The following is a 25,830-nucleotide window of genomic DNA, read 5'->3' as shown; positions in this document are numbered from 1 at the left end:
TTTTTTTTCTAGATGGCCCCTCTCCAAGTCCCCATTATCAAGTCCAAGTACGGGCTTACTCAACCAGTTCTTTTGAACCCAAGGAACTTGTTAACCCCAAGAAAGACAAATGCACTTGTTGTCCCTATGGCTATCATATCGACTTGGACTTCCTTAACTTCTGTGAGAACATGTCCAATGGAAATACACTCAGACAACTCAAGCAGATTAAACGCAATAAGAAGAACCTACGGAAATCTATGGAGTTTTATCTGCAGCAACAGGAAACTGCAGGGGATGAGGGTCTTGGTGCCCCACCCCCTGACATAGTCCACTCAAGTGACGCCAGCCGGATTTTAAATATTGTAGAGTATGAGTCATCAGCCACCAACAAGATCCTTGAAGAGATTGATTCTTCGGTAAATGCCACAATCAAATCTATAGATGGCATGATTGATTCCACTTCAACATCATCATCTTCTCTTAATCGGTTAGCCAAACAAATGTCTTACGACAGTGATGATAACTATGAAATGTCTCCAAATTCTTTTTCAAAGTTTAACACATTTCCACGCAAAAAGGCACCTTTGCCGGATGAAACCTCTGCCTCATTTACTGCAATAGGACGTACAGATTCTAACGGCTCAATTTCATCATTGTCTACTGTGTCGAGTGAGCAGTGCTATCCAATGTCAAAGTCCATGCAAGAATACTCTGCTGCCTTTTCTAGCCATTTGCACAGCACAACCACTACACATAGCACAACTGTCACATCAACCGAGCTGGCTGCTACGATGGCTACATATTTTCCACATCAGCACCAACAGCAGCAAGATGCCTCGCCTTCACAACATACACTTTCGACAGATGGTCAAGCTTCAACAACCATTAGCAAAGCCTCTTTGGAAGCAATCAGAGAATCCATGGCTGTCAGCCTCCAGAGGATGAGAGAGCTTGAAGAGCAGGTGAAAACCCTTCCAGTTCTTCAGGTACGCATCTCTGTGCTGAAAGAAGAAAAGAGGTTGCTTATGCTTCAGCTAAAGGCCAAAAACAATAAACTAAATCAGCGAAGCATTGGAGTTGGCAACACAAGTATCAGCAATTTTGAAAAAACCCAGGAACAGCGAACAATAACCACAAAGACCAATGTTGAACACGCTAGCATTGAACATCAGTTGCATATTAAACAGCAGCAACTATTGCAGATGCAACAGCAACAAGAACAGGAAAAAGTGCAATATATAAATCTGCAATCACAGCCTGTTAATCGCACGGTACACACTGTCGCAGTGATGAAACAACCAACTTTTGTATCAACAGGTGTTGGGAATCATTCAATCTCCAAACCATATGACCTTCAGCCAGACTTAGATTCTGCTTACTTTTCTAACGAATATTTAACCACACATTCCAAAATGCACACTTCTGAAAGAGAAACGATAATGCTGAAGCAGTTCAATGATATCATCCCTGAGGTGCAATCTGTGCCCCAAACTACTTCCCCCAAAACTACCGTTTCTGCTGTGTATGAAACTTCTATTTCTGCTGTGCCTCAAACTACTATCTCTACTGTACAGGAGGTTACTCTTCAAAGCCCAAAACCGGCAACAAAAGCTCTGAAACCCATGTCTCGTACTGTTGGTGTTGGTGATGGTAATGTCTTTGATCAAACAGATTCAGGACTGCATATTCATGAGAAAGAATTACGTACTGTTATTATTGGTCAAGCTGAGGCACCAGTTGCCAAACGTAACGTTGGTGTCGAATGCAAGGTCGCAACCCGTGATGTTGGTATTTCATATATGTGTGATGACATCAAGCCACAAATGCGTACAGTCGGCATCGGCACTGATGCTTCTGACCTTTCAGTCATGTGGAGCATGGGCTTCAAGAGTGAAGAAATAAGAATGGCAATTCGTCAGGTCTTGAGCAGGAATGTCCGCAGTGTTGGTGTCAACTGCCATATGCGGCCGATGGGAAGAGATGTTGGTATTCAGTATGTCTGGACAAAACCATCAAATTTACGATCAATTGGCTGTGGTGATTATAGAGTGGATGATGTACCTGCTCCTCCAAAACCGGCTGTTCGTACAAGGTCAGTGTCATGTGAGTGCCAGCCTACAGTTTCTAATAAATCATCCGCGACTAATAAAGAATGGACAGTAGAACAAGGTTCCTTGACCGATTCATTAGATGTTGAACATCGCTTTACAAACACTGAGAGAGTGCAGTTGCTTAATGCTGGTACCATTACAGATAGCAAGAAGTTCGCGAGTGACCAATGTCAGACGGATCTTAAGATTTTCATGGCACTTGACCAGGTACGAAACAGTAGCTGCAATACAGATATCGCATCGCACCGTACAATTGGTGTGAATACACAGCGCAAACCACTGACCTCAAGCAATTTTGACATGGACATCTTTTCAGTTGAAGAAAAGACCGAGTACAAAACAACTGAGAAAGTAGAGACATATTCCGAGCGCGTCTTCAGCCATCATAGCTCGAACGTTGTACAAGGTCACCAGACACGATCAGTGAGTGGACATCAATTCACACCTGAACGGGGTTCTGTGCAGCAATGGAATAGTTCTATTAATTTGAACAGCCACCCATCTTATTCTACATCATCCTCGTCTGCCAGATCTTCTGCACGAAGAACAGGCAGCAGATCTGTAACATCTTCTTTGGAAACACTTAGTGGTGGTTCCAATCTGGACAAAAGTCCTGGTCACATAACATCTAGCAGGTCGCATGAAAATTTGTACAATGTCTCCAGAAATATGCCACAATATTACACAGAAGAGTTTTCCACCCGAAGTAGCAGTATCGGTAACAGCTCTCCTCTTCTTGTAACCGCTAAAGAGAGGAGACAAACGTCAACCTCATCTTTCGGCCGTGGCTTAAGTTTTGACAGTGGTCAAGGCAGTATAACATCAAGTACATCACGTGACAGTTTGGGCAGTGAATTAGAAAAGGTGTCACATGTTTATACAGAGGGTGGTGGCAGTAATAGTGGTTCAATCGACTTTGTAACTATCCAGGAAACACAGCTTGTATCTGATAAGCCAGAAGACATCTACAGCGTGAGAAATAAGACAGTTGAGAGTAAATCTCTTGCCCCTAGTACTCAAAATGTCTCTCGCGATAACACTGCTACTATCACTTCAGAGAGTATGGAGAGCTCCACATCTGGTTCCTTCATCCCAACAGATGATTTACCGAAAAGTTCTATCACCAAGGTGACAAATGAAACAGTTAAGAGTGAACAGAAGCAAGGTGAATCACTTGGTTCCAGTACTGAAAATGTCTCGAGTAATAGCACTGTGACTATAACATCAGAGAATGTTGAGAGATCCACCACTGGTTCCTCACTCTCAAAAGGGAGTTCACAGAAATCTACAAAAGGGCCTATCACTAAAAGTGAAAGTTCAGGCTCAGATATAGACATGGAAAGGAGTCAAGTTTTGAGGCAGATGGCTGAAAGTGCTCAAAGATCAATGAAGAATTTCTCCGAAGGTCCATCTGTAGGAGGAACATCTATTGTTTCTACAACTAAGACATTCATCTCCAATGATGATCAAACTAAAATCCCATCTGATATCTCTACTTTTACTTCTGATGGAAATGAGAGCAAGATGAAGAGTTTTCAAAGAGAATCTAAGACAGTCATGCGTGTCTCTGAATCTGAAATGGAATATCCACAAGAGTACACCATTTCTTCGCAAACAGTTAGCATCACTGATGCTAATGTTCCTGCTGAACAATTAAATAAAACTACAGCATCGATATCCATTTCTGAAGGTGCCGATTCGACAAAGAAAACTGCAGAATTTATCTCTGGCTCTGATTCGGTTTCAGCTTTGAATCAGAAAAGAGAAATGGTCACCGATTTGGATGCTGTTGATTCACCTTTAATTGAATCGCATCCTGTAGAAGAAAAACAACAGCAGCAGCAGCAATGGCACCAAACACAGCAACAAGTGATAGTCTCGCATTCTAATGCATCCTTACATTCCTCCTCTGCTGAATCTCCTCAAATTACTTTAAGAGACATCACCGAAACAGAATCAGAACAAAACAAACCCATGTGGGTTACTGTCAATGTTCTCCCTGAAAGATTAGGGCAAACATCAAATAATACGAGTATGCAAGAGGCTAGTTATGGATCTTCTGGAAAGGAATTTTCGCGGATCATCTTGTCTCCTGTACCAAAATTCTCAAGGGATGATGACAGAAGTAGCCCTTATCATCGTTCTACTACTGTCACGATGGAATCGGCCTTAGGCCCAATTGTATCCATGTCAGATTTTGCAAAATTTGAGCCGGAATCTTCAGGCAAAACAACCAAAGTCTACACCAAAAAGACAGTAATGTCAAGTAGCACCCTGCCTGGTCACTTTGAAGAAACCACCAGCATAGTCACTTCCTCATCGCCATCGATTTCTTCGCCAAATGTTAGCACAGGAGACATTGTCACATCTTCCGATGATGGTGATGTTACTTCTCAGGCTAAAGTCTTACGGCAAGAATTGGATAGCTTGGCTCAGAACCTCCTTGTCAGTAAGAGCAAAGGAGTTTATGACAACACCGATAACAGCCAGGGTTCTGCAGAGTTCTCTAAGCAACATGGTGCCGGGGACAGCTGCGAGTCGTCGTATTCGTACTCCACGCAGCAAACCATCACATCATCATCATCAGCTGGGTCTCTTGGATTTAGCCAGGATCCAGTTGATGCTGGTGGAGTCAGTTTTGAGAACAAGCATGCCATGTCATATGGAAGCCTTAACAACGAAGCTCGTTTCCAATTGAAATCCTGCATGAAACGGAGCAAATCTGAACCAGCTGTCAAGAAAGAAATCTCATTTGCTGATAGTGTGCAAGGGGGGTAAGTATTTGATTTTTTTTTTTCAAAATTCTAATGTATTTTATGATGTGCTTGCACTGCTACTAACATCTGCAGTTTTTCTACCTCTAAGATGTACATTCTGTCTGGATGGCCAGTTAACAAAAAACATTTCTTTATTTACAGCTATCTATTGTAGTTTTTCTATTTTTTCAAGTTTTTTCCTCTTCACCTCTAATTTGATTTCTATTACTTTGCTATAAGATTATCGTTGACTGCCAACCAGTGTTGAATTTGTATATAAGGTCACACAACCTGTGGAGTCCCTTTAAATGTTTTTATTATGTTTCTGAATTTTTAAAATGAGGATTATTTATTCATATTATTTGGATTTTTCAGACTACTATTTTCATTTTGAGTTTCATTTTCACAATGTTTCGGTCAGTGTAACTCGGGAATCTTTCGTTGCACATTAGAAATTCAGTTTGGAAGCTACATTGAGTGAAACATTGTGAAAATGACACTCAAGATGAGAACAGTAGTCTGGAGAATTCAAATAATATGGTTGTTTTTATTAGTTTTGTGTATCTCTAATTCATAAAGCATAAGTATGTTAGTAATGTTGCACTTGTAAAAGAAACAAATTAAACGGCATTCAAAACAAATCTGTTCTAAACCTGTACAGTATGGAGTTGCTATATTTGTACTGAATATTTACTGATTATTAAAATAGTCAATTATTTTCTATATGGAAAATGAAATAAATCAGTTAATTAGCTAAAAATAAGATTTTGTACCTAAATTACTTTACTAATCATTAATATAATTATCATACAGATTTACTTTTTATTCTATTTAATTTTTAGAGAAGCGTCTCAAATTTTATATGGCTTAGAGCCTAATCAGGTAGAAGTCTGGATCTACTGCTGATCCTTATTTTTGCTTTTAATATTAAGGCTGATTTTGAAAGTGCAAATTGCTTTTTGATACAGACTGGTAAATTAGCAAGCTTGGTCCAAGTTCTGCTGAAGTTGTAAATCTACATCCGAGATCATAGTTTGATTTATTTCTGAAAAAGATGAAGAAATTTAGTTAGGGTAAAATCGTTTTGTATACGTATACCATAAATTAGAAAACCAGCTTAGAGAATGAGCCATCTTTGCTGCCTCTACCATTAACAAGATATTTATTAAGATAAATAAAGTAAAAAACTTATGCAATTTAGATTTTATTTCATTATGTGATGGAAATTTTGGGACCATGATTGATAATCTCTATTACTTTGATGATTTGAACTGTTCTTCCTGGTGGACTACCTACTCATGAGGATTAAATAAAGAGTTGAATTGCATACATGTTTCCATGTTTGATAGAAAGATTCACAAGTTTGAAAAAAATGCACAAAGGTCAAATTGTCTGAAACATAAATATGACAAGATGATAATCTAAATTATGCCTTTCCCATTCTGATATTTTTTTTTATTTCATTTAAATAAACACACATTTAAAAAAAAAAATTTTTATTCAATTTTCACCCCAAACAAGGCACAGTGCCACTTTGAAGTAGGGGCTATTATCTGGAACATAAGTTGCAGGGATACTATGAAGGGAGATGAGCAGCCACATTACACTTGAACTTCTGCATTTCAGTACAATTGGAAAATCAGAATCCTGGAAGGGAGTTCCAAAGTCTAGCAGTTCTGGGGAAAAAACTATTGGAGTAGAAGGCTTTCTTACACCTAGGGATCTCTATTGTGTAGGGGTGAGATTTAACTGCTTGTTGGGTTTGTCGGGGATATTTACGTTGAGAAGGCACAAGTGCTTGTAGTTCGTCACAGCATTCACTATTAAAATATTTGTAGAACAGGCAGAGGGATGCAACATTTCGTTGATGGGACAGAGGCTGAAGTTTAGATGACAGTTGAGGACCTATCAGGTTAGCGACTCTCTTTTGAACCCTGTCCAGGAGTGAGAAATCAGTAGCAGATGCACCAATGAGTTCAATCTTTCAATCTGTTTAAGAAATATTCATAAAGTTTTGAAGGTGAAAAAAAAATTGTTTCACATTAAAGTTGGGTTATTAATTAACAGCAACCATTTTAAGGTAATTACTACTTTAATGTATGTTTTCTTTGTTTAGAAAGTGATTAACTTTGATACTTAAAAAGAATTAAGTATTTTTACATGAAGAAAATGCATTTGGCAGATTGTGTAGATTATTTATATTGATTAGATTATTATATACATAAAAACGAAAATGTATGTTTCACAAAAGAGTCCAATTAGTTGAGTATTTCATCCAGAAAATGTGTTTTTAATAAATGATATAGTCTTTTAGATATCAATTCTTTACCATTTCAGATTTTAAATTTTATAAAATGACCAGTCTAAGATAAAACTATAAAAAGCTTTTTTTTTTCTAGCAAATTTTTATTAAATGCTTTTCTACACTGTGAGATGGGTATTTATGCTGATGACACCACACTCTATAACAGACACGACAGGAAAACAAATGAACACATATCTAAAGAAATGGCAGAAACACTAGAGGACGACCTCCAATCTGTAGTGGAATGGGGACAAAAATGGATGGTCACATTCAATGCTGCCAAGATTAAACTTGTTTCCTTCAATAACTACAAGAAACCTTCTCTACCACCAATAGCAATGGCCAAAGATTCTTTATCTGAGAGCACATCTTTCAAACTGCTTGGCCTAACGTTCACAGGAAACATGAGTTGGAAAAATTACATTGAGAGCATTGCCAGAATCGCTGTGAAAAAGGTAGGTTCTCTCTACCGTGCTAGAAAACTACTACCACCCGAAAGTATCCTGTACCTCTATAAGGCCACCATTCGCCCATGTATGTAGTATTGTTGTCATATTTGGGCTGGTGCATCTGCTACTAGTGTCTCACTCCTAGACAAGGTTCAAAAGAGAGTTGCCAACCTGATATGTCCTGAACTGTCATCTAAGCTTCAGCCTCTGTTCCATCGACGAAATATAGCATCCCTCTGCCTGTTCTACAAGTACTTTAATGGTGAATGCTCCGACGAACTGCAAGCACTTGCACCCCTCGACATAAATACCCCTGACAAAACCGACAAGCAGCAAAATCCCACCCCCTTCACAGTTGAGATCCCTAGATGTAAGAGAGCCTTCTACTCCAGTAGTTTCTTCCCCAGAACCGCTAGACTTTGGAATTCCCTTCTGAGTTCCTCAACTGTACTGACATGCAGAAGTTCAAGTGTAACGTGAACCAACATTTTGCAGCCCAACTCCCCACATAGTACCCTTGTAGCTTATGTCCCTGATAGTAGCGTCCTACATCAGTGGAAATGTGCCTTGTTTGGGATGAAAATGTAATTTAAAAAAAAAATTCAAAACAACTTATTGCATTATATTCAGTGTTTTGGGAACAAAATGCATTACATTTTATATTTTTGGGGAACAGAAAATATTTAATTTAACAAAAATATTTACCATCAGCGTTTTTATTTTTTCTATATTAACTCTAGGCTAATTTAAAAATTGATATTTTCTTTTTTTAATGCTTAACATAAAATTTGAAAATATTTCAACATGTCCATTGTGCAAAAAGTGATGCATTTTTGTATCAAAGGAATTAAAAAACGTTTTTTTCAGTTGCAGAATACATCACTTATCTTGAAAAAAGTAAAGATTTTTTACATGAAAAAATAATGTATTTGGTAGATTGAGCATATTATTTATGTTGATTAGATTTTTATATACATAGTTTAGCAAAGGAGAGTTCAGTTAGATTATTATTTAATCCAGAAAATATGTTTTTAACCAATGATATGATCTTTTAGATATAAATTATTTACAATTTCAGATTTTTGTGTTTATAAAATTACCATTGTAAGATAAAATAAAAAACCATATATATATATGTTTTGAGAAAAATAGAAAAAGCGAATGAAATTATTAAAATAATCAACGTTTCGTCCTTATTTCAGAGGACATCTTCAGGATAATTTAAGTAAAAATGCAAGAAAAGAAAAGGTCATAGATCGTACGAAAAAGAGGACAGTTTTTGAATCCTACCCATGTCGGGAAGGACATACGCACACATATGTTTGTCCTTCCCGACATGGGTAGGATTCAAAAACTGTCCTCTTTTTCGTACGATCTATGACTTTTTCTTTTCTTGCATTTTTACTTCAATTATCCTGAAGATGTCCTCTGAAATAAAGACGAAACGTTGATTATTTTAATAATTTCATTCGGTTTTTCTATTTTTCTCAAAACATAACGTCAACCACCGCTGGTATTTTTACATTCCTTATACATATATATATATCTATCTCTATCACACACACATATATATATGTGTGTGTGTGATGGCAACCTTCTGTCTAATGTGACAATGGTGTTCTGCATCAAGTCTGATGCACTACAACATCTGCTGTGGCTATAAATGTTGCCACTCCAAATGCAGGTCTGGAGATAAGGAGACCTAGGTTTGCCCATTTACCAAGGTCCTCCTCTCGGTATTGCAGACAAAATCCAATGAATGGCAAGCCAATATGGTCGTTGCCAATGCAGATGTAGGAGTTACCAGAAAAGTTTTGCAGTGTTTCACCATCCACCGATCGGGACTCTAAACCGGAGTTTTTGTCAGGGTTTTCTTTAGCCTTCACCTTCCCAGCGCATTCACAAGACAATGGAACTATTTTTCCATATATATATATATATATATATATATATATATATATATATATATATATATATATATATATATATTAGCAGATTCCTATTAAAATACATAAGTTAATATTAAGTAGAGGAATATTAAAAATGCTCTTCTTTACTATTTCAAAATAACTTAATTATTTTTGGAACAAAAAATTGCATTACATTTTATATTTTGGGGACAAAAAATATTTAACAAAAATATTTACTATCAGTGCTTCTCTATGTTAACTCTAGGCTAATTTATAAATAGGTCTATTTTTTTATAATGTTGAACATGCTATTTGGAAATATTTCAAAGTCAAAGTTCTGTGATAAGTTCTCTGATCTGGTATTGAAAGAATGAAAAAGAAAATTCAATCTCAGAATGTATTACTTATCTCAAAATGTCTATATTTTTACAATGGTTAACGCATTATTTGGGGACTTTTAAGATAGCCATTTATAGAATGGCTATCTTAAAAGTCCCCAAATAATGTGTCAACCATTGTAAAAAGATAGACATTTTGAAATTAACCTCAGTTTACCATAAAGACATTTTTTTGTCTCCCTCTCTCCCAATAATATAATGGTGTTTTGAAATAGTGCTGATTAGTAACAAATAAATATTCATCGTATACCATGTATATTTACTTATTTAACTTTTTTACATGGCATTTAAAAAAGAAAGGCAGTTTGCAATCAACAAATTAAACATGGATTAAATATATAAAAAACAATAGCAAAAAGTTAATTTGACTTTATTGCAGTTTTATGGTTATTCAAAATCATCAAAAGTGTACAATTTTGCTTAACGATTTGAACGAAAAAAAAAACAATTTTATTTTTTTTTATTCAAAATACAACAGTATTAAGTAACATTATACACTTATTATGATGAAACGTATGATCATGAAATTGCAAAAAATGTTCAGGTAAGTTAAATTAACTATTGTTATAAGGCTCTATCTGAAAAGATACTGAGGCCTTGACATGGGTCTGCTGTCTAAATTCTGTTTGGTAGTTAAATTGTGTGAACAACCATTTTTGAGAAATTGATTCTTGTTATTGAGTGTACACGCTGATTGAGAAGTAACTTTATTTTTATAACGCTAACGATCAAAATTTGTTGCTGAAATATAATTGTTATAAGAAAGTAATAGAAGAAAATGTATAGCATGAGGTTTTATGTGGGATTCAACATGGCCACCAATATTCAGCACCAGCTTTGCAAGCTACCTGGAAACTGCATCAACTGATTTAAGTAACATTTTTTTTTTTGGTCTTTTTTTTTTTTCACTCATTCATTCATGTCAAGTCAATCAGATAATTCATTGGTTTCCCCGATGTATTTCTAGTTAAAATTCTTTCTAGAAAGGCATCGGATGATTATGAGAGGGACTACATAAAGGTTGCCAACATCCTTAAGTGAAAATGTTTCTGTGGAATGAACTGGATTCGAACTTGGCATCTTCAGATTGTTAATCCATGTCAACCACTTAACCACCCTTTTTTTTTTGTTGTTGTTTACTAATGAATCATCATCATCACTTATCAAGGCAAAAAGCATTGGAGGCTAAAGGTCAATGAAATGAATAGATTGGCAGTTGAAAACAGCAATTCTTCCTTCTATCACTCTCGGAATGTGAATTTGTATTATTTGGATTCGGACTACTGTTCTCATCTTGAGAATAGCAGTCAATGTTTCAGTTGATTGAAGAAGGTCAAACTATGTAATGTCTCTGTCGAACTCGGGAATGTGAACAAAATTTTGAGCCCTTTATTTACTTCAGAGGTAGCATGCTCTCATTCCGTCAGCCATAACTGGATAGAGGTCCTAAGTAATGCGCAATTGTATTTTTCAGTCCCCCACACTGAAAATTGAACTTTCATGAGAATATCACTTTTACAATTGATTTTTCCAAATACTCTAACAAATGCACAACAGGTCTTTGTGGACTTTGAAATTCCGCCCAAATTCCCAAGTTTGACAAGATACACATGAAGTTGGAGGTTACATTGACCGAAACGTTGTGAAAATCAAAATCAAGATGGGAACAGTAGTCTGATTCATCCAAATAATACAGATAACTAATCCTCATTTTAAAAAAGTCAGAAACTTATTGGAATGGTGAAGTCTTGCTGTTTTTAGCGGTCGACTGTTTTTTTTTTTAAGTGGATTATATGAAAGCTTTTCAATCATCTCATAGTATTCATTATCATTCAATAAATAAAAAGAATAGCAAAAAATAAATTACTTGTGAAATAAGTTGATGTAGTTCTCAGGGACTTAAGTAATGAATGCTGGTACTTCAGTAAATTCTAAACACCCTATCCTATGCACTTTCTTATTGTATTGTTTCTCATAATAATTATTTATTATTAATATAGTGAGAGCACTGAATAGTAGGGAGTTACTTTCCAATCATTCAGTCTATAATAAATTAAAATTATCACCAATATATTGTCTATACTTAACATATCATTTCATTCTATTTGAGAAATTAAAGATCTTGTAAGACAACACAAAACTAATGTTAAAAAACAAAACAAGTGAAGCATGCATGGTCCCCCGTGAATGCACAGTGAACGAGGCATAAAGGAAATGACTAAGTTCAGCCCCCCCCCCCCTCATTTAGCCCCAAAAGTCCCCAGGGGATATCAAATCCTGGTGAAAATCAACAAACGGTTCAGTTTTAGGCCTTAACATATGTAAATTTGAGTTCTGCACCATGCAAAAAAAAGAAATGACTGTCCATCATCTCCCCACTCCATTGAACCCCCAAAGTCCCCAAAGCCTTATCATATTTAAATTTGAGTTCAGCACCATGCAAAACTGCTAAATAGACATACACAGAAAATTTTGGACAAATATGGTAAAATAGTCCCAAAATGGAGTGTTTTTATTAGCCCTAAAAAAGCCAGAGACAAACCCAAAATTTATTGTGAAGTATAGACAAACAAAATTATATAAAAATCCGTTAGTTACAACTTTTCAGAAAGTTTTATAAAAATCCAAGGCATCAATTTTTTTTTAATAAGCACAAAAGTGTGAATTTTATCCATTTTAACCCGAAAGGCACCCCTGGTGGGGGGGGACAACCGGAGTTTTCCCCGAAAATCTGTTCTGTTACTTTTTTACTCATATCATGTTTAATGTTTGTGCAAAATTTCAAAAAATTTCAAGGCGTAGTTATTGAGAAAAGTGCGGACAGACAAACGGACAAGGGTGAATTTACAGGTCCACCCTCCTTTTGTCGAGGTACCAAATATATATATATATATATATATATATATATATATATAATAAATAATAGTAAAAACAGAGCTGTAAAGTAGAAGTTTACAAATAATTTTTATTATTCGGCAGAATACTTCTAAGCTGGTGTGCTAGGTATATATATATATATATATATATATATATATATATATATATATATATATATGATATTGTTTAATATTTCTACATATATGAAAAATCTTATCTGTTGAAAAGATAGTAAAAAATACTTCTAACTTTTTGTAGGCGGATTTCTATTGAAGACCAATCCTAATTTATTTGGAAGACTTGAATAAAGGATTGATAAAAGTAAATCAGTTTCCTACTTTGAATGAAAATCTACAGCAGTTCATCTCTACACAAGCGTGCTTCATTTATACTTTTTAAACTGGGTGCATAAAATGAATGTAATTAGTGACGTATATCAATAAGGAAAGTGTCTACTGCACCTATTTAGTTTAAGAGTTTTTAGATGTCTGCATTAGTTAACATGAACAAATGTCATACTTTTAATTTACATATTACTATGACCTTAAAGAGTTGAAAAGAAATAAGACAACAAGGAGTATACATTTACAGAAAGTACGCAAGTAATGGGTTGCCAGAGACTGCCCTTGGATTTATTATAGTAACTCTTTTACTGTAAGGTGGTCTGTGGATCAAAACATGTTTTGTGCAGTTTCAGTCACAGACGAGACCAAGACAAAGAATAGGAAATAGCTCTGACCCACTCTCTGTTTTGTACAACTTTTTTTTTACTCACTTTCACCCCTAACAAGGCATATATTGCCACTTGGATGTAAGGGGCTACTATTTGGGACCATGCCTAGGAAAGATTAACATGATGTTGGTTTATGTTACGTTTAAACTTCTGCATATCAGTACAATCAGGGTAGCAGGAAGGGAATTCCAAAGTCTAACTGTTCTAGGGAAGAAACTATTAGAGAAGAAAACTTTCTGGCATTTAGGGACCTCAACAGTGAAAGAGTGAGATTTTGTTGCTAAGCGGATGTGTTGGGGATATGTACATCGAAGTGGTACAAATGCAACGAGTTCATCAGAGAACATGCCATTAAAATATCTGTAAAACAGACACAGATTTACTCGTTACAGCTGTGACGTCACACATATAATCTTGAACGTTCTCCACATTTCTTATGAGGTTTTGAACGTTATCTTGTCTCTCCGAGATCTTTCTCTTTTCTTATAGTCCTTTTCCCCCTCCACCACAGGTGATGTCACATCCACTATGTTACACTACCACTTATTCATATTGTTGGAAAGAGTCCATTTAGTGAGGCAATAACGTAGATCACTATAAAAATTCTACAGTAACTTTAAACACATCTTTGAAAAATTATGAGATAAATTTTTAATTATAATAATTTAAAATATGTTTTCATCTTAGTTTTAATTACAACATTCTGATGTAAACTCTGGTGCATCTTTCAAACTTTGGAACTGTCCAATCAAAATATAGGAGCCTCAATAGAATTTTGATCTGAACCATTTATTTAATCCATGGAGCAAGATTATTTCCAATCTGTCAGCCATGGCCGGGTAGAAGCATTTATTCATATCATTCTTACTTATTAAGGCTCTCAAAGTCCGTACAAGAATTGCCTCCATGAACATATGGGATAATGGTTAAAAGTATTGGATAATAATCAGTTAATATCATGGAGGTTGAAGTTTCAATCCTTACTACAGGTGATAATAACTAAAAATAATCTAAATTAACATTTCTCACCCGATAATGGTTGACAGAATGAGAAAAATCTACTCTTGTGTATTAAATAGGTTCTTCAGTGTTAATTTCTGTTCAGGTTCCTAAGTTTAACATAGTTATGAAATTTGACTAGAAGTTTCCCACTTTCAAAACAATGCCCCTGAAGAAGGTCGGAGGTTACATCAGCTGAAACGTGGTGTAACAATTAAGATGAGAACAGTAATCTGAATAATTGAAATGTAAATTGTCAATCATCATCTCAAAAATTTCCAAAACATGATTAGAAATATTAAATGCCACCTGCTGATAATACCATCAAATCAGAAGAATTGGCATCGTACAACTTTTGGGGATCAGTTGCATTCTGTTGTTGGCACTGGTTCACATCCCCCAACCATTCTTTCTAGAATTATGTATTTACAAGAGGAATTATGTGAAGGTTGTCAGCATTCATATGCAAAAATGACTACATTTTATGTTGGCACACTCAGGTTGCCAGCCTGTATCCACTGTATCACAGTCACATCCCAATATGTTTACATTAATGATAATATTTATAATATGGTAACAATAACAACAATAATAATGTTAATGATTGTTTATAACTAGTAAATAAGATTTTTTAAAGATGTCTTATTATAAAATGGCGATTAAGTATATAACTATGATAGAAATACAATATGACTTAAAAATTCAATATTTGAATATATCAAATAAAGAATAAAAAATTCACGCTACCTTGTATAGCAAATTCATAATTCTATAAACAATATAAACTAGATATTTGCTCTCACTATTTTCAAAGGTTTCTATTAAATGTTTAACCAGAGAAATTTCTATTAAATGTTTAACCAGAGAAATTTCTATTAAATGTTTAACCAGAGAAATTTCTATTAAATATTTAACCGGAGAAATTTCTATTAAATGTTTAACCGGAGAAATTTCTATTAAATGTTTAACCAGGGAAATTGAACCATTGGGCAAACTTATTGTTTTACCACCATGCTTATCTTTATTCATCGTTTGTTGAATGGCTACATTTTAAAGTAAATCATTGCTTTATATATATTTATAAAGATAATCAGTATGTATATGTTTGTTGACAAAACAATAACAGTCTAATGTTTTTTGTTTTTTTTCAGAAAACAATTTTCTTTTGTCCTATTTTAGCATTGATAATTTCCCAACAGGTGTTTGCTATAATTTATATCATACTAGACATATTCGTGATGCGTTAGGTCTCAACCACTACTACTATGATTTCATTCGGAAATTTATATACTTTATATATTTTTAAGATAGTCATAGAAACGAGAGAAATATAAAGATAGCCAAGAGAAAGATGTGTAATTTGTTTACTTAATTATATATTACAACTAATTAGAACAATTTTTTTTTCAAATATATCTCAAACCTAGAATTAAATTATATTTTAGCATATGGTTAAAGTATGTAGGAACAAAACGTTTATGGAAACAAACGTTGATGAACTCGTATTTAGTTTAATAATAGGTACTAGCAGGACCTGTGGAAATTCCACAGCGGCATCTTTCATATGTAATATATTGCTGCTGGACATTCTGTGGACGGTCAGCGTGAATGGAACCCCCCACAATATTATTGTAGCCCTTTTGTTAAAGCTGTAAAAGTATTTATCTAAATAATCTGGTTAATGTATTGCCAGAATATATTTGGTTATTATGGTTTTTCTCCAATATCCTTATAGATATCGGTAACATATGTCAGTTGTATGGACGCCTGGCACAAACGGAAACCCCACAATATCATTATGCCATCTTTAGACAAAACAGATACTACCCCTGGATCCTAGCCAAAAGACCAAGGTGTATTTTAGTTTCATGTACAGCCTAAAAGAAACATCATTTTTTCCCATCTTAATTTTTTTGTTTTTTATTTTGCATCTTTGGTGATCAGGAGATATTATTTATTAAAAAGGAAGATAGAAGGTAATAACCTAATACGAACATTAAATTAGCATATCTATATACTAATTTAATGTTCATAGTAGGTTATCACTTTCTATCCTTCTTTTTAATAAATAGGATTTCCTGATTGAATAATTTATAATCTGGAAACCATGATTCATGACCTATGTTAAAGGTACTATGGTATTAATATGTAGATATTTTATTTGATATAAATATTACTCATATTCCGTTAATCATTTTTTTGAGGGATGCCACTGATATAGTGAACATTATTTACATAATCATCATCAAAATCATCGTCACAACCAATGTCATATTAAAAAAAATAAAATATTTTCTTTCATCTTCTATAATATAAAAGGAAAAATGTGTGTGTGTTTGTATGTCTGCCAAAGACTTTCGATATACACGACGAACATTTACAAAATCGGTATTGTAAGGAAGATTGGACAGTAATTATGTGCTGGTCAACTGATTCATTTTTTGCAAGGAGGGATAAGTTTTTGCATCAACGTATTTGCAAAGTCATCAAACACCTTGCAATGACTAAGCTTATTTCGAACACCTGTAACCTTGTAAGTCGCAGTGGGTGCGGCGACTAAAGCGTTTTCTTTTTTTCACCTCCTTTTCCTCTCACCATTACAGGTTCAAACCTGGCTACTACGACTAATTTTTTTTTTTTTTTTTTTTTTTTTTTGCATTCGCATGGTACTTGCTGCTATTTTCATTTTTATAGTTTATTTATAGATGCTAAAGACAGTAAGAGAAAATATAGTGTGTCAGAACTCCTTAAGATAAGCTAAGAGTACATGTTGAGGATATCTGAATATTCTTTTATATTAAGATTAAAATGCCTTTTGGGAAATCGTCACAAAGTATAAATTCTGTTGTAAAGGGTGATCTTCTCTGTTTTGTTGTTTACCAAAGTTTGAAATATATTAATATTTTTCTCGTGATTAAAATGTGATATTAAAGAAGACGTTAAATATTGTTAATTCTTTTATCATTGCAAATTTTTTTTTGTTTTTTGCATTCGTGTATTTGTGTATCATCTATATGCCTGCAGAATGTAGACACAGGCTTTTGTGCCCTTTTTTGGATTCCCTTTTTCATACCCCTTTGGGTATATTGCATTTCTAATCTAATTTTCCCTCTTTGTGTTTGCTATTTTTATTATTCCCTGCACTTTCATTTCTTATTCCAGGAAATTGGGGTCTGCTTGGGTTTCTGTCTGTCTGTTGGTCTTGCTGTTAGCTTACTTGCTTCATATTTTTGTGGCTCGGCATCAGCTTTCTTAACTAATCTAACAATACAACTTAACGATATAAACACCACTTATCCTTGATCTCTTCTTTCATACATCCACTTTTTAATACATACACATTGTTAATACTTATAAACATGAAGATTCACCAGAATAGTTGAAACTCTTCTATTTTCAAGGCCTGCATCTTTGTTATATTTTTTTATTTGGCAGAAGTGTAAAACTCAGGGGTTTTCAGATGGCCATGTGAATCGATTTGTGTTGTCATGTGACCTCATATGACTGACTGAAATCGTTTAACAAAATTATTTCAGGATAGTTTTGTTACTCTAATACTTACAAATATGTATACAAATTATTTTAATTATTCCTTTTGATGATTTAAAATGACATTAAGTTTCATTTAAATTTATGGAGTTTTCTGAAATTTTAATTCCTGTTCACACAAAAACAATGTTATTTCCATTTTGGCCACACCTACCCCATAAATGTATTTGTGGGTCTTATTTGATTTGAAATCAATAAAATGTATTCTGAATAACAGAAATGTGCACAGATTTTGCAGTGAATGGCACATATTTATCCAATTTCAAAAACGGCAAAATTGCTATTACATGGCAAAACTACAGTGTCTTTTATGCGGACCACATGTTTCATATGTCTGTACTAGAGAATGTAGGTCATTGATAGAACTAAAAACTAATTTACTCTACATGTGTTTAATAGAATGATATATATAATCCGAGGTTATCATTTTCCAGAGGTAAAGTAACCAATGAAGTATAACGAGGTTAATACAAAAATGCTCAATACCAAAGTAGGGCAAGGTATACTTTTTATTTCAGTTTTTACATAAGCAGTAATATATTGCGACACAGTCATGAGCATGTTTCGGTCAGTTAGTTTTTAGTAACTAGAAACCTCTTCAGACGATACAGCTTATATGAAAACAAAGAGGTCTCTTGTTACTAAAACCTAGTTGATCAAAACGTGCTCATGACTGTGTAGCAATATATTACTGCTTATGTAAAAACAAATAAACATATATATATATATATATATAATCAAGTGATGGAAATACGCAAGTAGGAGTTACAGCCATCACAATTCTTGCGAATTTTTTCTTTCTCCATATTCTCATTAAAAGTTTATGATTGCCACACACATATATAACCAGGCATCATTTAGAATGCTGCCTGGTCTCATTAAATACTCCACATTGCCAGTTCAATACTAAAAACATACCTTGTACATAAACATCTATTTCACAGATTTATTTGTCTACCTTAGGTATTTTCATACTTATACGATGTCATTTTCTTTAAACGAATATTATTTTTATGTTTTTCGCATACATGCGTATTCTGTTTCTTTTACACACATACACACACATTATATATATATATAAAATGGTACTAGCGCACTTATTGATCCGTGCTGAAATAATGTTATTATTTAAAAAGCCATTCTTAACATGGGGAGGGTGTTTTGTACCTATTCTATACTTTAACCTTACAATTGAATAAGAAAACATAAAACTTTAATTAAACTCGGAAATACGATTAAAAAAAAAAGCGCGGATCAGTAAGGGCACTAGCACCATATATATATATATATATATATATATATATATATATATATATATATATATATAAACCCTCTGATGCTAATATTTTTCTGTCTGTCCCACAATCTTTACTAATTTGTTTCAGTTTTTTTTTTTTGTTTTTCTTTATAATTTTGCCGTTGCTTCTAATTGTTTAGTTGCTTTTTGTTATTTTTATATGCAAAAATATTTGGATGAAAAAAAAAAAAAAAAAAATGAACTACCATTTAAAAATAATGCCATCATTTTTCTTTATGTTCATTTTTTTTTACCAGAGGTTTTTATATTTCAAAAGTATCTTACACCATGATTTGTTTTTATAATAAATGTGACACCTTAATATAATCCCATGAGAAAGAAATAATAAAAAAAAGGAAGAAAAAAAAAAAAAAGATTAAGCATGTTATAAAATACTAAACCACCTGTGACCCATTGAGTCAGTATTTGTTATATATTATTAAATATAAAATTTCTTAACTTTGATAATGATGTTTTTACAAGGATTACAAAGTCAAAATATGTTGTAGTGTCATAATAGACACATTCTCTCTTTTTTGGCAACACAACATCAGAATACATTGTGATGTCATAATAGACATGTTCTCTCTCTTCTGGCACCACAAAGTCAGAATACATTATAATCCTAAACCTTTTATCCCATCTTCCTCTCTTTATCTCCCTCTTTCCTCTTTTAATTATTTAATACTTTTATTACAAAATCAAAGAATTTCACAAAGAATACATTGTGATGTCATAACAGCTCCTCTCTCTGCTTTCTTTCTTCCACCCCTTCTCTGTTCTTCCCCTACCCCATCTATCCCTGACCTCTTGCTCTCCTCTCTCTCTCTTCCTCTTACCTCTCTTATTTACATTATTCCATTTCTCTCATCAATTCTCTTATTTCTGTATTCGGTATAATGAAGTGTACACCGCAACAAGCAAGCAAAATGACAATGTCCTTAATTTTAGTAATACGTTAAATAATGAACTGTTTACATAATTTAATAATTAATTTTATGCTTTTCTATATTCATTTTTAATCTGTAACAAATTTAGGAAAGAAAACTTTAGAATATCATTCTAGTATTCATCATTCAACTAATCAAATAAAACAAAAAAGAAAAAAGCAATGAAAAAACTGAATCACTTGCGAAATCAGTTGATGCGGTTCTCTGGCAGCTTAAGAAGCTGGTGGTGAATGCTGGAGTTCATATTGAATTCAAAAAAGCCTATGCTATACACTTTTCTATATTCGTTTATTGTAAGAATTATATTTCAGTAATACATTGCAAGCACTTTATAATAAGGAATTACTTTCCCCACACCTTGTATACAGGATGTCCCAAAATGAAAGAAACACTTTTTTAATGCTTAACTTGTATTTTTCGTTAAAATACTTGCGAAATCAAAATCTAATCGGAAAGTACGCGTTTTCAAAAATACATGTATTAAACAAAATGTCAAATTTTCCGGAATTTTTACAACACATTCGCCAAGTGCTTCCCTTTAATAATCAGCATCAAATCCATGCAGAAAAGCAGAAAGGATCTGTTACTAGATTCTTATTTGCGTTTCAATTATTTTGAGACTATAGTAGGAGAATTCTAATTTTCATAATAACATCGAATCGGATCATTGTTCTTCTTCACACTCATACTGGCATTCTTAAAAAAAAATTTTTTTTTTGTCACAAAGGAGTCAGCATTTATCAAAGCCTGGAGGTCACTCGAGGATAAGGGTTAATAGTACAGTAGTCAATGGGAAAATGTCATAGTCATCGTTAGTAGTGGAAATTTGGTAAATTGGATTACTTAAGGGATGGCTCATCAAGAACTTGTTTACATTGGACTTGAAGACGACCATATTGTAGTCAGTTCAAAAGCATGAAAACAGAACAGTTCCACAGGCGTGCAGTTCTAAGAAAGAAGCTTTGTTCATGGAATGCACATTCAGGTTTAGGCACAGATAAAGAGTGGGGGAAATTATTGATAGTGGTTTCAGATAGATGAGTGTTTTTCTGAAAATCAGGCCAGGGGGGACCATAGATTGAAGCTCAGATGAGCACTTGCCATGAAGCAATGAACGATAAAGCAGAGACAGGCTCGCAATGTCTCTTCTGTGGGAAAGAGGTTGCAGGGAAGAGAAAAGGGCATCTCCTACTAAGCTATGAAGTCTATTTTGAACTCTGTCCAGGCAGGATAATGTGTTTCTAGCAGCTCCTACCCAGATGTGGCCACAGTACTCCATCCTTGGATGTACTTGGCTCTTATCCAGGTAGAGAATTGCATCAGCAGTGAGATATCCACTGGAGCGATAGAATGATCTCTGCACTTTTTCCATAATTTATGGAGATTTTAGTATAAAATCACTTTAACTTTCTATACTTTAACTGTCATTAAAAAATTAATTCATCATTTCTTTATCAACTAAAGGAAACTCTTCCTTCGTTTTGGAACATCCTATATATATATATATATATATATATATATATATATATATATATATATATATATATATATATATAATCGGTGTTGGAACAATTATCGGAAAAATCAGGACTTTTGGAGGTATTGGAATCAGAAAATATTGTGTTTATTTTCTGATGCCAAAAACGATTCTTTTAATTATCTTTTTTATTTGATTTCGTTTAAAGCAACATCTTCTGCTGCTGCTAGTCATGATAAAATAACAAATATTTATTGATTTTAAAATACGAGTAAAACTAAAATCAATAGATCATCCGCCACAAGTTTATTTTTAGGTTTAAGAAAACATCTATACATTTAACATGTGTTTTTATGGTAAACAGGTAAAACAGCAACACTATATTTAAAGATTTAGAAAAAAATCGGAATCTGTAATTGTATCGGAATCGGGGGGGGGCGGATATTGGAATCGTCCTATCACTAATGATATGTTAATAATATATTGCTAAAAATGTTCAGTTGAAGTCTTAATTTATTTCATCTACTCTTGTAGGATCTTCAGACTGTAATTGAATATTTTTGGCAACAAACCAGAAAAAAATGGAAAAATGTTTGCATAGATGGGGTGGGTGTATTATTTGATTTTGGGAGGAAGAAATTAAGGTCTTTCAGCTTCTAATTTTACAGGCTATAATGGTGAATTTTTTTATGACATCATAAATGGCTGATTTGATGGCTTTCATGTCTGGAGGTCTGTCTCACACACTTTCTCACTCACTCTCCTGAAATACTGCCACCCTCTCTATCCATTGTCACAAAACTATCATGGACAGACCCCCTCCCCACCCAGTTTGCCTATATGGCACAACATTGTCCGAACAGCAATCAAATTTGTTTAGAGCACAATTGAAACATGATACTTGATTTTTACATTTTAAACTTTAATTCAACGCATTATATAAAAATAATTTCAAAAAATCACCAGCAGGTTCTTTACAGTGCAATGTAGACTACGGTATATTGTGAACTTATTTCAGGGATGCAAGGGATGGATGTGAATCCTCATCCTAGTGTACAGAGGTGAGTTGCCAACTAGAGCCGGTAATCAATTTGATTGAAAAATGGGTAATTTCACCAATTTTGATGACAATAAAAGTATGGGAGGGTAGAACATTTATTGATCCTCATTCAATCCCGGGCAACGTCAGTCGGATCTCCTTGCTATCGTATATATCGTCAGAAAAATGCAAGGTAGAAACTACTAGTCACTATGTTGACCGTGTGTCTTCCAAATTATATGTGAATAGTGAGAAGAACTTAAGCCTGGAATACTCTACATAATCTATTAGTGACCTACTGCAAGGCATATCTCTTGCCTTAAATGGATTTTAGCATTTAATACTGTTGAGGTTAAACTCCACAAGCAGAAAATGTGTTTTTCCCATCATTTTTCAGTCATCTTGCTATGGCTTGTCGCTGAACAAATTAGTTTCAACGAGGAGAGTGTTATGTGTGTTGTGCAAGTGTGTAACTTTAGCATGAAAATATAAATGTATCTCATCAAAAGTCTTGTCGAAAGCGTAATACGCAAACAAACTCGATGTGAAGCACATAGCATTTAACCACCCACATGTAGATTTGTGACGGTGTTATATTGGCCACCTTTCAGTCTTGAGAAACAATGGATACCTCCTATAAGGTTGCCTGTGTGAGGAGTCTACAGTTAAGGAAATGTTGCGCAATTCCCAACCTCACCTTTTTTGAACTGGCTGGTAGCAAAAAATGTCTAGGACGATTGGAAACAATGTCAAGATAAACATTGAAATACTGGTGTTATTTCAGCTTTCCTTTTCATTGACTAGTTACTCAACCAAGGCTTGAAAATCTAGTTTATCATAGCTGAAAAGAGAATATATGGATTCATATCTTTCCCAATGATATTAAGGGAAATGATACACTAGCCATAACAGAACTTTAACCTGGTATTTTGGTGATTTTTACCTACATGTGTAATCTCTACACCATGCTATTTCTGAGCATGTGTGTGTATATATATATATATATATATATATATATATATATATATATATATAATTTTACTCATGACTTTCAAAGAACTTCATTTTCTTTTTCACCTTTTGTCCTTTTCAATAAAAAAAAACAAACTATTTTTCTTATAGATTTAGATGGGTCTCTGATGAGTTGTTTGGTCAAGCTATACCATTTAATGAAACGCATGTAAGACGTACTTTACAGCAATACAATAATATGAATGGTATATATTGTGAATAAACAATTCCAATATCAATTGCTTGATCTGTGTTAGCTAATAGACTTTCTTGTGTGTGGCATGTGACAGGGTACTCGCTTAACATGAAAGAGATTTGGGTTTTGAATCGTGAGTTCGAATGTGTTCAACTGATGAGCTCAAATGAGAGCGAAACTCAAGTCTTGGACTTTTGGTTTGTTGGCTGTGACCTTGTTTGACTTTGGAATTGATTAGATGATCACTTACATTCTGATATATATAATGTGTGTGTGTGTGCAATTCCATACCTTTTTAAATTGGTTTTTCCTTTTTTCCTTTCCCACAGTTGTTTCGTCTGGTATGTAAGAATGTTTTGTATTAATTTACAAAATTATACATTCGCTTTGAGGCTCTTTAGTGATTAGAGAAAAGGTCATCCTGTTTAAATTAAACGAATACTGTTTTTTTTTCCATCAGTTGTAACAATGTTATTTAGAAAAAATAATAGTAAGATAAAACCTTGCTGTTTTAGTGGATATCTGCTAATCAATGACTATATGCAAAAGTTTAGATGAAGAAAACCAAATAGTGCAGCAGACAAAACGTTAACATAAAAACTGACAAAAATAGAAAATATTCGCATAATAACTTATCGTATTAAACAAAAGAAACTTATTTTACAACTCATCAGAATTAAATTTTTTCCCTTTTTTCTTTTCTCAATTTTTTTTTTTAAATGGGAATTACTTTTTCTTTTTTTATTTTAGAATCAAATTCTTAAATATTTTTTTTTAATGGAAATTTCTTTTTTTTATTTTAGAATCAAATTCTTAAGAAATGGTTTTTTTTTTTAGTATTTTTATTTCCGACAACCATTGCTCAGTTTCTGCATAATTGTTTTTGACAATACTTTCAGTTTTGCATAAAAAAAATTCTAAAAAATATATGTATAAGAAAGTAATTACTTTAAATTGAACTTACAAAAAAGTTTGACCTCTTTTAATATGACTAGCATCATTATAAACAGTCTTGTATTTTGATGTATGGATTCAATTTATTTGAATAACTATAGAAACTGGGTGTATTTGTATGGATGTATAGGGACCATGTGCATATTTAGATGAACGTATAAGGACTAAATAATAAAATAACCTGATAAGTAATGTCGTTTTATAAATGTATTTATTTTAAAATAAAATGATTTATCGCCAAAACCTATTTTTTTTTCCATTATATTTCGTTTTAAACTGGAATTATTAAAGTATTGCAATTTGTATTCATAAAGTGTTTTTCTTTGAACCCATTTTAACAGTGATAATTTCTGGGTGTGGACAAATAAAAGTTGTTTTGTAAGGCTGGCTATTATTATTATTACAAATATGAGAAACACCCAGATGGACATTGCTCATTCATGAAAAATAGGTTGACATTCCCTCTACAAATATTTCTTCAGATGACCAGAATTTTATGACAAGTTTATGATAATAAGCATTCACTCTTTTAGGTAACACTAGTTGATGTACTTGTGTAACATGGTGCATGTGAGCGCATGGAAATTAGTAGCAGCAGTGAAGGATGGACAGCATACAAAGAGATTAGCAGTAGCAGCAGGATAGCTGAAAAACACGCATATTCAAATTAGGAAGTGTGTGTGAGAAGAGAAAATAAATAAAAATGAGAAAAAATGCAACATGTGCTTTAAGAGAAACAAAGTTGGTGTCAAGGAGAATGGACATTGTAAAGATGCAGGCAAGAAATGGTCGGCATACAGTCGGCTTGAGGTCAGAGAAAAAAAGACGACGACAAAG

General features: G+C 33.6%; 1 protein-coding gene across 20 annotated transcripts in view; it reads left to right on the top strand.

Moving 5' to 3' along the window:
- LOC145253353 (uncharacterized) overlaps window positions 1–25,830 on the top strand; it is a 692,561-nt gene that overhangs the window by 585,519 nt on the left and 81,212 nt on the right. For all 20 annotated transcript variants that reach the window (XM_080112927.1, XM_080112928.1, XM_080112926.1 and 17 more), the window contains one exon: window positions 13–4,867. In XM_080112927.1, the coding sequence (XP_079969053.1) occupies window positions 13–4,867 (4,855 nt within the window). The remainder of the gene's footprint in view (window positions 1–12; window positions 4,868–25,830) is intronic.

This window comes from Euprymna scolopes, chromosome 3 (genome assembly GCF_053919585.1).
Source record: "Euprymna scolopes isolate OS-2025 chromosome 3, ASM5391958v1, whole genome shotgun sequence".
Classification (NCBI taxonomy): domain Eukaryota; kingdom Metazoa; phylum Mollusca; class Cephalopoda; order Sepiida; family Sepiolidae; genus Euprymna; species Euprymna scolopes.
The sequence above is the reverse complement of the archived record's forward strand: the minus strand, read 5'-3'. Positions and strand labels throughout refer to the sequence as shown.